Source organism: Pygoscelis adeliae, unplaced genomic scaffold, assembly GCF_000699105.1.
Source record: "Pygoscelis adeliae isolate BGI_AS28 unplaced genomic scaffold, ASM69910v1 Scaffold262, whole genome shotgun sequence".
NCBI classification, from domain to species: Eukaryota; Metazoa; Chordata; class Aves; order Sphenisciformes; family Spheniscidae; genus Pygoscelis; species Pygoscelis adeliae.
In genome coordinates, this window is record NW_008824184.1 from 639189 (window position 1) to 652750 (window position 13562).

Sequence of the window (13562 nt, forward strand, 5' to 3'; positions counted from 1 at the left end):
AAGAAAAACTGAAATGAATACATTCATTTTTTATAGTGACTTTAGATACTATTTGTCCCTGACACGCAAGACAGACACCTCCTTAGAACTGCTTGCAGGTAAAATGCACATAAAATCTACAGCAGGAAGCTTTGTCAACATCCCTCTAAATGACCTTCAACGTAATTCACGCAAGCATCACATTTATTTTACCACAAAATGAAAGTATGTTGAAAAAAATGTAGCTTCCAGTAACATTTAAATTATGACATAAAAACTAGATCTTAAACCTAACACTAATTCAGTGAAAAAAAATTGCATAAGCAAAACTGACTGAGTTTTATAAGAAGGCTCTGAGCGCGTATTTTCTCTCTTTCACTGTCCACACCCCAGTTTGACACAAGCGCAGAATCGCTGTAAAGGAACAGCTCCACTGTGAGATGTCTTACATGAATAGTTTCTGTTTCGGTTTACAATCACACAGTTTCCGACATCTATTTGTGGTTTGGGTTTTGTGTCGTTTTTAAACGATCATACGAACTGTGCAAGGAAAGCATGGGTTCAACAGATTCATAAAGGCCTCCTGCAGACTATCCACAATCCAAGTTTTAGTCTAAACTTGAATCGAAAAGAAGAAGTAACGAGAAAGAAGAAGATCAGTCTTCAAACAGTATTTTAAATATAAATTTTTGCTCGTATAGTTACTTCCTAATTTTGATGGTGTCTACTTCCGTATGGTGGCCGTCTTCCCCAGGTCAGAAAAGGAACCCCAGAATAAAAACACTTCAACAACCAACCTGCCTTCTTGCTCTTACAGAAAACCCGCCAAGCAAGTAACTATTTTCCCTGTTGTACGGCTGCACATTATTTAACATCAATATACCAGAACAGAGTAAAATTATGGCAGTGCTACAAGTCTCGTGAACACTGTTGAGAAAGAAGTCCAAGGCTGTGACACTTCCAATCATTCAAGTCTTAGATCAGTAGCTAATGTCTGCCCCTAGGTGACTTTGGCCCTAAAAATACTGTTTTTAACAACACTTTAGCACAGGGTTTTGTGCAGCCCCTCCTCCCCCCGGAAGGACGGCGGACCTCGATCCATCCCTGCGGGGACTCGCTCGCACACATCGGCTCCCCAGCACGCCCGGGCCAGCCCTCCGCTGCCGGCACCCCCGGTGCCCCCGACGGGTCAGCCGGAGGACGGGTGGAGGAAACGCCGCTCGCACGACTCCCCCTCCGCTCACACGTCCTTCCCTGACGGTGCAGGCAAGCGCACAGCTTCAGAGTCATCGCGAGCGGCTAGAAATGACTAGAAGCAAGATCTAGTAATAATTTTGTCATCCCCCGCTCATTTAATAGCCAAAAACTCAGGTGCTTTTCTTTACTCCCAATGAAGTTTTATTGCTTTCGTTGTTGTTTCCTCAGAGGACTATTCAATTAGTTCAGAAAGCCAACGGCACATAGATCTTATGCTCAGATTAAACAATAGCTTAAATAATGCTCTAGGGAGGTACTTTTCCCAGCCTGTTATTTTTAGGTATCTCGGGGAGCGCAGTGCGCTGTGCTACCACACTGGCAACAGAAAGAGGAAGAGCAAGAATGTTTTTCTCAACAGATTTTAACTCAAGATCCATCTAATGATTAGCATCAAAATTCTGAAATAATGAAATATGATGGGTCCATAACTAGAGAAACAAGCAACAGAAAGCATGATTCACTGCCCTAAAAAAAACTCTTCAGCTGTTCTCACCCTAGTTTGTTGGGTTTGTTGTTTTTGGTTTTTTTTTTTTTAACAGAAAGTTGTCACTGACATAGCTGGAGGAAACAGCAGCCAGAACAGCCAGGAGCACATTTCCCTCTAACTGCAGAGGGCAGGCAGAAAAGTCCCTCCCCACAGTTGTAGGTTGTCTGTGCAGAAGGAACTACAAAATAGACCAAACGCTCATCTGCTCTGGAAAGTCAGCTAAAAAGCTACCAGAATATACACTAGCTATACTTAGCTGTAGCAGTATAAAGAGAGCAGATAAGATGCAAGAGAGCCCCTCACAAGACACGCGTGTGTAGGAAGAAGCACTGATACAGATGGCAAAATGCTCACCCTGGCTGGGAAGACCTCCAACTTGGAGCCTGCTGATTTAAGAGGATATAAAAGACAGTTAAATGAATCACCCAAGAAAGATCATTCCTCGCTATACAAAAGTGGATGGTAAATAGGAAAAAAAAAAAACGTTTGTAACTTGTTACGTCAACTACAAGTTTTTTTAATTGGTTCTTTTTACAAGTGTTATATTTCAAGAAAATAAAACAGGAATTAGATCCAGCTTCGGGGAGGGGGGGTGGGTGGATGGGGGGGAAGCAAGTTACTTACTAGGCAAGGTGAAAAGCTTATATTGCAATATGACCACCTGCTGAAACAGCTAAAATATGTTCTGTTCTCATCTTTCCCCAAGACCCAAACCCAACGGCTCTGTGCAACAGTTGAGAAACTGAGAAGGATGCAGACAAACTGGCATGTCCCACCAGCTTCCAAGCAGTCACCAGAGAACTCAAGGCTGAACCTAAGCCAGGACCTGAAGCTGTAGGATGCTTTACCGTCACATCCCAGAATTTCTAAGCCAACTTTATTCACTGCCTACCAGGTAGACGCAATTTGTCAGAAAGTCCAGTGTCAGACATAAGAGTCACTGAACTATAACTGGCAACAAGTTTGCTCCAAAGCATTTAGCTTTAATAACCACGACAACCCTGTTCTAAAGTAATATTATGACCTAATTCACTCCCTTTAACACTTGGCAGTTATACTTGCTGCAGCAGACCCCGATCCGCCCAGCAGCTACGTGCATTACAGCTCATACCAAAACTGCCCTCTGAAAGCACCATTTTTACAAGCGTGCCCACCCTGCAGTGCAAGGGAGCACAAGAAGAACTCCACATGCAATTTTAACGCAGTCGTGAAGCAGAGTGGATTCCACATGTAAATTATAGATAATGGGATACCAGAAAACGTCTCTTTTTCTAAAGCAAACACATAATCTGGTGTTGTAGAAAACAGGATGTGGTGAAAAGAAAACTAGCTAAAGGTGGTTATGCACCCCGCTTCGAGACATGCTGTACTTCCCCATGAAGCTTCTGCTGTGGAGGAAGCAGCTTCTGCGGGAACAGCCGGCTGCTGGGCTATTAAGCGCTGCCAGAGCATTTTTCTGGGTGTCTCTATTATCTTCATGTCCTCTGACTCCTTAGGCAATTCTTAGAGAGTTCAAGATCATTCTGGAGCATCACTCCTGCAAAACAGTCATGCCATCTTCAAGAGATGAGAGCAACCTGTTTGCCTTCATGGAGAAAAAGATGTAAATAGAGGACAGGCACTTGTTCATGCAAGTGTTATGAAGTCTCCAGGCCGTTTTCATCCCCGGGCAGGCTGCTGCCACACTGCACGCTGACAGAGTTGCCTGCTCTTATTTTGATCCTAAAGGGCAGAGCAAAGGTTTTGGTTTCCAAGCCCAAGCCACCCATGCGATTCCCTGCAGTTGCACACCTGGGGGAGGTGGCGGGGAGGGAATTTGGGCAGATCTTTTACAGTGTGACCTGGAAAGCACTGATCCTAAACGGATTTAAAGGCTCATTAAGGATAAACACTTGCAGCTGATAAGATCAGCACCGTAATTAGACATACTCATAGGAAAACATCCAACAGGAACAGACTCCGTATAGGACATCAGAAAGACTTGTATCAGACAACTGATCAAAGCCCTGTTTTTCACATTTGAAAGAAGGATACTGAAAAATAGAAAAAAAAAAAAACAATGACCTGGAGCTGTAAGAAAGAATTGTGGTCTGGAAAAAAAGCGCTTAACAGTCCTCATCTACATCACTTGCCAAGGAAAAAATAGGTAGCTTGATGAAATTTTATCATTAGTATATAGGGAGAAAGCACTTGTTGTGGTTTAACCCCAGCCGGCAACTAAGCCCCACCCAGCCGCTCGCTCACTCCCCCCCGGTGGGATGGGGGAGAGAATCGGAAGGGTAAAAGTGAGAAAACTCGTGGGCTGAGATAAAGGCAGTTTAACAGGTAAAGCAAAAGCCGCGCACGCAAGCAAAGCAAAGCAAGGCATTCATTCGCTCCTTCCCATGGGCAGGCAGGTGTTCAGCCATCTCCAGGAAAGCAGGGCTCCGTCACACCTAACGGTGACTTGGGAAGACAAACGCCATCACTCCAAACGTCCCCCCCTTCCCCCTTCTTCCCCAGGTTTATGTGCTGAGCATGACGTCCCATGGTACGGAATATCCCTTTGGCCAGTTGGGGTCAGCTGTCCTGGCTGTGTCCCCTCCCAGCTTCTTGTGCCCCCCCAGCCTGCTCGCTGGTGGGGTGGGGTGAGAGGCAGAAAAGGCCTTGACTCTGTGTCAGCACTGCTCAGCAATAACGAAAACATCCCTGTGTTATCAACACTGTTTTCAGCACAAACCCAAAACATAGCCCCATATTAGCTACTGTGAAGAAAATTAACCTTACACCAGCCAAAACCAGCACAGCACTGTATACTAGATGGCTCTTTAACTGAGAAAATAAAGGCATAGGAAGAGCCAGTAACAAGGGGATGAACCAGCAGAATTACAGCTCATGACGAGAGACTCGTTTGACTCAGGCTGATTTAAACTCCTCCGAGCAGGAGCTGCCTCCCGCGGGGTGTCTGCCCCAGAACCGCACAAGCAGGTCCAGCCTCAGATGAGGTCTCTCCACATCCCCCCCACACAGAGATAACAACAAGAGTAAAAAGGTGATTAAGACTTTTAATTACCTCACTATATTTATTTTCACAGCCTTTTGCATAATGCATGCCTAAAATTGAAGGTACTTTACCACAAGCAACTATGCTAATGTCTGGAAACAGAACTAATTTAATGGCAAAGAACAAGCTAGAAAACACAGTAAAATTTAAATGAACAATCACAGTAAGGGAATAAAATATTTTCCAGCGCAATGCAAAGTCTTCTGTTAAAAACGGTCATGTTTATCTTTGATCTTTTTTTTCTTCCATTCTAAATCCTTCTTCAGAAGAAACCAGCTTCAGAAGTAACCGAAACTCCAGCAAAGTGGTCACAGAAGACCTCCTCATTTCCAGGTAACAGAGGGCAAGTACCGCTATGACTGTACCAAGGGGAGAGGAGGAAAAAAACCTCTCTGCACATCTGTGAACTATGCATCTCAAGATCTGGGGGAGAAACTAGTATGTTAAAGAAACCCTGGGCTCTAAAATTCCAGGTTTGATGGCTACCAACATAAAGATAAAATCCTTCCAAGGTTACAGTTACCTAACTATAATTGCTATAACTTACCAAAATATTCTTCACTGTTCTCTGAAACCAACTATTAATGAAAAGTATTCAATTACATAAATAGAAATATCCATTACATATAAGCTGTTCTGACTTTTTTTTTTTTAAAGGGGGGAGGTGGGGGGAAGACTTCTTCATTTCATTGCCACCAAACAGAATCAAACAGTTAGAGTCAGCCTGTGTTTGGTTGCTTAAAATTCCACTTATTTTGCAACTGCCATGCTATAGCAAAATATTAATGATTCAGCACAGACATCTAAACTGAAGCACATACCAAGAGATGTCAGCACAAGCAAACGAGGTATCTATGCATTTACAGCATAAAATTTTTGGCCAGAATAAAAAGTCATAGTTTTTATGCACAAAGATACAGACTACACTTCAATTACTGTAATACCATGGAAAGCTCCATGAGACTTCTATGAACACATACTTTAGACTGGTGTTTCCACAACCCTTTGTATAAAGCTATGAAACCCATTAATAACAAACTGTGATGCTATACAAGAATACTATTTATTTTAATGTGGCAATAGTTAAAACTCTCACTCCAGAATATTCTCATACCTACTGAGCTGCACATTTCCAGGCGACCAGGAAGGCTGGACATTTCTGCTCCAGCCAGGAAGGGAGACCTGCTAAAGTTCAACCATCCCAAAGATGTCCCCATTGCACCACCTTCCCCAGGAAACAAGGCGCAGCAGCACTTTTTTCTTGGGCATTTGCTTCCACTGTTAATTACAGTTTCAGTGTATTTCAGACAGGAATAGATCCATTGATCTCCTCGAGTCTTCCCAGCCCATTTTATGGTTTTGTCCCCGTTTTCCAAGACAAGAGCAACTGTACTATCCTAGCAGACATATGCCAACCCACTTCTCAAATCTACTGGGCAAAGATTTCACAAGCCCCTCATGAAATCCATTCCCCTGCCTCACTACCCATCCTACTACTAAAATGGTTTTGTTCATATCCAGGTTTTGTTGGTTTTTTTTAATTCATACATTAAACCTCTGGAAAATTGACTAACCTCATCATTTCTGCAACAACTTTTCTGTTTTTGAAGATTGTTCAACCTCACTTCTCTCTTTCATAGCCTCCATAACACCCTATTTCAATACTTCCTTGTAGGTCATATTTAGCAGACTGCTAAGTAAGGTCTGCTCATTCCCACTGCTATTTCCTGGACTCTTTCCAGCAGGTCCATGTATATTTTGTAGTCCAGTGCCAGGATGGACACAATATTCTGCCAGAAGAGGATTACTTCACATGCCTCACTGGCTACAATCCTGATTTTATATTTAGTCGTGTGATCTAGCTGAGACAATACAACCTACAGCTCTCTGTAACAGCCAAGTCAATTAAAAATGTCTACCTGATCAGTGATTCTCCACCCTGTATTTGTGTAATTACTCCAGCACAGGTGTAGAGGACACTGCTTGTTTTGACTGAGAAGCACTGCTGATCTCTGACGCTCTTGTGCAAAATCCCTGGATACATCCTTCCATGTTCACACGGAAGCACTGATAACTGTTCCTCAAGTCAATTCTCCCAACAGTTTCGCCCCCTGCACACAGCAGTTTCGCCCAGGCCACATCTCCCTGTGTTGTTAGCAAGAACATGATGTCAGACAGTCAAGACAACATGTATGGTATCTTTTCTACTACTGCTCCCTTTATCAACAAGGCTTATTACCCCTGCAGAGAAAAAAAGAAAGTTTAACTGATGTGACAAATTATATTGTTGACAAGCCCATACCAAGTAATATAATTTTCTCCTTGATGTTTCCAAATAATTTAATTATTTTTCCAGTAGTTTTCCAGAACATGAAGTTAAGTTGACAGATTGCCTTGCTTCATCTTCTTCAATAAAATGAAATGTTGTGAAAGGGAAGACCTTTGTTTTACTAAGTCCCATCCATATTCCAGTGTTCTTCAGACTATCTACAACACTGATTTTTCAGCAGTCATTACAGAGAAGTGGCAGGCGAGCCAATCTTAACAATATTTACATGAGTAACATTTTATTGAAATAGGACTTACCAATTTTCTGATGAAAGATCTTGTCGAAGGTTAATTCACCCCTTTCCTCAAGGTATTTCTGCATAACACTGCGGATACTGGAAGAAAAAAAAGAAAAGAAAAAAAGGAGTTACTTGAAACTACTACTTTTAAACCAGACCTTTAACATATTTTGGAGAAAAGGATCACTAAAATGAAACATCAATGTAAAAGACTCATGAAAAATGAGATACCACTGCCCATCCACTGCACCAACTCACAGCACGACAGGCAGCCTGCTGCTCTAGCTAAAGACCATGAGAGTTCATTGAACTACAGCCATTAACGTCAACTGGCCTGTAGTCAAGTCACAAACACAGAGGGATTGTTGAATTCACAGAATTCAACGTTGCAATTATTTTCACCTATGAATACCTTTCCAGACATCACCTTACTAGCCTGAAATTAGACTTGCAGTCTCTATATTGTGATTTTTTTAAAGGTTTTTTTTTTTAAAGGTTCTTAGAGTTTGAGGTACACAAGAAATATCACTTTTCCCCACTGCAAATATTAATACTATCCAGCACAGAATATTAGTAATATTAGTACTTATTCAGTGTAGAAGAGAGACAACTTTTACACTTCAGGCTTAACATATCAAAAGCCTACACCACACAGCGTGATGTTGCTAGAATTCCCCTTTAAGAATCTATACTTATCTAATAAGGTTGAAAATGCTGCAACTGAGCATAAATTGGGAAAAAAAAGCCATTGGTGATTGCACATAGTTCCCTTCACCGTATGCCACTACAGAAGCAAGAGCACAACAGTTTAAAGGAGAGCTCCCAGGCTTCCCCTGGGTTTGTCCAGCGGGGTTTTTACCCCAGTTAGATATTTGCGGGTTGAATGGAAGGACAGTACGGGGCTGCCACCGGGCGCTGGAGCACCAGACGCTGGGTGTTTTTCCTCAAAAACAGAGAAACGAGACTGCAGGCAGAAGCACACAGGCAATATCAGGTGGAGCCCTGGCCTGGCCTTGCCTTGGGCGAGCTGAGCCCTGGGGTCACAGCACTTCCCAGGGGACATTCTGGTCATCGCTTCGTTTCTTCATTCTTGCATCAGGTTTTAGCTTGCACCATGTAAAATAAATGTACAAGTCAATCAAAGCTACATCAGGCTGTTAACACCGCAATTGCCGTATATCATTTGGAAAATGAGCCAACATAAGCTCCGTTAGGCCCCTAGCTTGGCTGCAGTGCACTTAACATCTACTTTGCCTAATTTATAATGTCACAATCACTCACTTAAACCACATTAACAAAGATTTCCTTTATTTGTCAAGTAATCTCAATATTCATTTTAATATAATGCCTACAAAAATTTCATATGGGCAACAATACAAGTACATAAATTTTAAAATCAATGTAGCCCAGCAGTACTGTGTCTTGGTAAAACAACAATATTGTCATAGCATTAAGTCAAAATTTTACCAGACTATTTCCGTTTCCAATTTTAAAATTTATATTTTCATATGTACTATTTATTTTTATAAAAATAACCACAAATGCCCTGTACAAAGTACTCATGCCCTAAACAAGATTGTTGAATATCACTCACATTTCTGCAGAAGTAAGACTGAGCACCTAATCCTTGTAAAATGCGAACTCTGAACTACTTCATGTCAGGAAAAAACTGAAAAACCTACTTCTGAAATGCAGCAGAACAGGCCAGTCCTCATGCACAAATTTTAACATTTTCTGGAGAGGAAAAACTAGATTTCTGTGGTTATTTCTGATCTGTTTTTTTCTCTAAAGCCTCTTCATTAACACGTACTTGTGCAGTTTTGGGTCCTGTACCCACAGAGCTCCCCATGAGCAGCACAGCCCTGCCCAAAAGGCTGCAGACCTCACAGACAGTCCTGCGAAGGGCTGAGACCGTCCCCTCTCATGTGCTTACAAGGACCCCATCACCAGAGCACCTGAAAAACCTCACAAATATTAACAAACATCTCTTCCATCATCTTTGAGGGAGGAAAGTATTTGCGCTCCTCCTCAAATGAGGACTTGAGGCATGAAGTCTGAATGACTTGACCAGAAAAATCTATAATAAAAGCCAAGAAATTAACTCGAAGGCACTAACCCCCATTCTAGGAAATTATTCTATTAATAGTTTTTATGTATATCTCAAAGCCCACATGGAACACAGATCTATGAACACTGTGACTCAAAACAAGAACTCCAGAGGCTAACCACCACATCAAGTTAAACAAGAATTGGGAGGGCTAAACGTCATTAATCAGGTTTCAGTCTATAAATTATTCAGTGACGAACTTGCTAGTCTTTTTATTTCTTCATTAAAAACTAGGTCTACTCTCTGTGTATTTTTACAACCTGAATGAAATACTGATTTCAAATGAAGAGGAAGCAGTAGTAGGGATCATGTTCTGTACTCAGGAGAAGCAACGTAGTAAAATAAAATTTATCATATAATTAACAGAATTGCAAAATTTGCCACCTATTCTATCGGTAGATTTTAAAAAATATAAATCCTAGCTTAACATGTTTAAAATGGTGACTGTAAAACTTAATTCTTCTCTTAAATCCGTAAAATGTTAGCATATCGATGGCAAAAGACCTGCAGTTGTACTGACACCGTCACATACCGGTGAGCACGGGCAGCGAAAGCCGTACAGCTTCCCCCGGCAGCAGTCGGCTGTGGAGCAGAGCGGTCAGGCTGGCCGGACCAGCGGGACGGCCAGAGACACGCAGCAGCCTTCAGCCCAGGAAGGTTTAGGAGAGCCCTGCAGCTCTGCCCGCCCACGGGCTCCTTCCCTCTGCATCCCTTTTCTCCCAACCATACCTTCCTCTTGTCTCTCCATGCTTACAGGAGGACCACTTACAAATGAACATGGTGTGCATCACCAAAGACCACAAACTTCCCTCTCCTCTGCCTCCTGGTTGACCCGAGCCCATCACCACACCTGCACTCGGAGCACTCTTTAGCAATGCCCCATTCCCACTGACCACTAGACCATTAGTAACATAATAAGCCTTTTTAATAATAATGACGTCAAGAAAGCTTTCCTCTGCTCTAACAAGTGCACTGCAAGAAATTTCATAAACAACTCTTAGTCGAGACAATTGGGAGAAGATAATGAAAAATTTAACATATGACTGAAGTGTCCAGGAAAAAACTCCGATGGTGTAACAAACAAATCTCTCCAACGCTTCTCCTCCCCTCCCTTGACATCTAGTACTTCTGATCTGATGGATAACATGTCAAAGGAACAAAATGTTTTTGCAGCTACAGAATCTGAACAAACCTGTAAAATGATCACAGGCTACGGAAGTCCATGCTGCATTCCAGCTTCTAAACAACAGACTTTTACCCCTTCAAAATCATTTCTCCTTATCCATATGAATAAACAGGAATAAATTACACAGAGTGGATTATGACTACCCAGAATAATCACCTTCTAATTCTCACATGGAAGTTAAAGGTAAAAACCCTACTGAGTTCAAAAGAAACTAAACAGAATCCATATATCCTTCAGAAGGATGGAAATTTTTTAAACGGAGCCTAGAACGTTCCACAAACAGGAAAGAAGGTTCCCTCTCTGCCTTTGTATATTGAATCATTAGTTGCCCTACATGTAAACAGTCTGGGATTAAAAGCTGTATTTCACAGAAAGGTAGCCATTTCAGAAAAGCTTTCCATATCCAAATATGCTTTCAGCGCAAACAATGCGCTAATGCGAGAAGTGGACTTTTTGCCTAAGTTCATCTCAGTTCACAGCAAGATCTACCTTAACAGCAACACTCAAAATAAGCAGAAACAAAAGCTAGCTAAAAATGAAATCCAGGGAGACTTCAGAAACAAAAGCATATCTGACTGTACTGTAGCAAAAAAATATATGGACAAAAGGTTTATTTCAGATAGGAAGAAAACAGCAAACAACAAAAATTTCAGAAACGCTCAGTCTGCTGTCCACATACCACAAATCAACTGAAATAACAGGACAAGTATACTTAGGGGAAATCAAAAGTCAGGCTTAAAATCTCATGAGAAATGCAACTTGGACTCTGGATACCTCTTCGCTGGTTTAATGGGGAGCAAATTTAAGCGGATACCTGGGAGCACGGTGCAGCCCTTTGCCCCGTGACTAGGCAGGCAAGGGAGCTGCACCGGCCCCAGGACCAGGCGCACAGCCGCACCCGCGCCGAGGACAGCCAGAGAGAACTAACGTAGCAGTGAGACAGTAAAGAAGTTTTCAGAGAGTTTTTTACTGCAAATGAAACAGGTATCTCAATCCCTCGCAATGCAAACGGTACCCATGTAGTGCCTCATGCTGATGTTGAGGGGTGTGGGCAGCAGGGTGCCCCAGCATGGATGCGGGTGCTCAGCAGGCTCATCTCTTGCAGCCCCACGGGAGAAGCTGCCCTTAAAGACAGAGCTGAACAAAAACACCAGGCTTGTGAAGCAGCTCAGAGTGCGCTGTCTGCCCAGAAGCAGGCAGAAAGATGACTATCTGCATCGTCATCAAACTATAAACTTTGTGAACAGCACAGGTCGCTCTAACCTGGTCAGCTCCTCCACCTCCCCAGAAAAGGGGTTTATTACAAGCGTGAGCTGAAGAATCTGTTAAAAGGAGCTTTAAGCTGCATCTTGAAGCTCTAGTTACTATAGCCAGCACCGTGGGATCAAAGAAATCACTGAAAAGCAACCTTCAAGGTTAAAATACATTCTGTAATTAAAAAGCTCTCACTGTCTATGAGCATGCATGGCATCATGCAGTTTGACAGGACACAGACAACAGTCGCAGCGCCAAGGTTGGTACAGGCGGAAAATGCCTACTTGAAAACACATCTTCTGAAAAACTAAGAAGAAAACACATTGTGTTCTTTTTAACACAGAAAAGGACATGTGTACAGCAAGAACACCACTCATCCACAAACCTCTCTCTAAGGCGAGCTACACCAGAAGCAGCAAACCAGGAGGTCCCTCAGAGAGAGAGTTCACTCCAGAGCCAGGATCTGTCCTTGGCAGCAGCCACACGCCAGTGCCAACAGCAATAGTTACTCCTGCTGTTCCCCCCCCACCCCATAACAAATCAGTAATATTCTGTGACTCTCAACGATAAGCATACCTATGAGAAGAAATTAAACTTCCACTGGGTGTACGACTGTATCTGCAACCGCACAGCCCGTAGGATGGCCACAGAGCCCTAGAACAGTCCATCAGGCAGCCCGAGTCGGTACAGGCACCCGGGAGCACGACCGCAACGGATGCAGGCGTATGCAGAAACTGGAAGTTACAGAGGAGAGTAAAATAAAGAGCATTCATTTTGCTATTTCCTAAAAGTTCTGCTATTAATTTCAAAGATGCATGGATTTCGGCCCTGCAGGTTTGTTACACTAAATTATGCAGTTCTTTTGAAAGCCTCTCGCACCTCGGAAATGGAAAGGGTAAAGAAAGATGCGATGGTATGTATATGTACACATACTCTTACTATTGGAACTAGATCAAGAAGCTACTTACTATTGGCCTTCTCACTACTGTATCTTAAAGGAGCTTTTAATTATTTATCATAAAAGCACATTATTTTTTCTTACAAATCAATAAGAGTTCAGATTTGTGGGATGTTATCTATTGTACAGATGCACACATGCACACCAGAGCTTGAAAAAAAAATGTTTGGCCTTATTGCAAGCATTAAAGAATCATACCTACATTAAGAACGTGCAGTTATACTCACTAATATATTCACCTATAAGCTGAAACAGAAAAAGGAGAACAGAAAAACAAAACAAGAATGAAATGGCAGCTTTACAGAGACTGGCCTGAGGAGAGCAGAGTTCAGTATTTAACTCTACCAACATTTCCTGTGTCATCTCGGGCAAGTCATAAACATGATCTTGCCTCAGATCCCCAGTCTGTAAAACAAAGCTGTATTTCTTTTTTTCCTCCTCTTTGTCGTCAGGGCAGGTGTCATCCTTCCGCCATGTGTGTACTCTATACCCAGCACTCTAAGCTCCTGATGGCTCTTGGCACGTCCAAAAGCTACTCAAATGCTAATAATTATTTCAAGAAAATGCTAGATATTCAGCAACTATATTACCACTGCCTTTGACTGCCAACCTTTTGCACTGCCCCTCACCACCTTCCCGCTCTCTGCACTCCGAGCATCCCGTTTCCACACTGGACAGTCACCTTCCATTTATTCTTGTCCGCTGTCTCCTCTTCCTTCTTGTT

The 13562-nt window shown here is 42.5% G+C and overlaps 1 protein-coding gene across 1 annotated transcript in view; it reads right to left on the reverse strand.

The window, feature by feature from the left end:
• ADRBK2 (adrenergic, beta, receptor kinase 2) overlaps nt 1–13562 on the reverse strand; it is an 87181-nt gene that overhangs the window by 48792 nt on the left and 24827 nt on the right. Inside the window, exon 3 of the mRNA XM_009334426.1 lies at nt 7353–7429. Within this exon, the coding sequence (XP_009332701.1) occupies nt 7353–7429 (77 nt within the window). The remainder of the gene's footprint in view (nt 1–7352; nt 7430–13562) is intronic.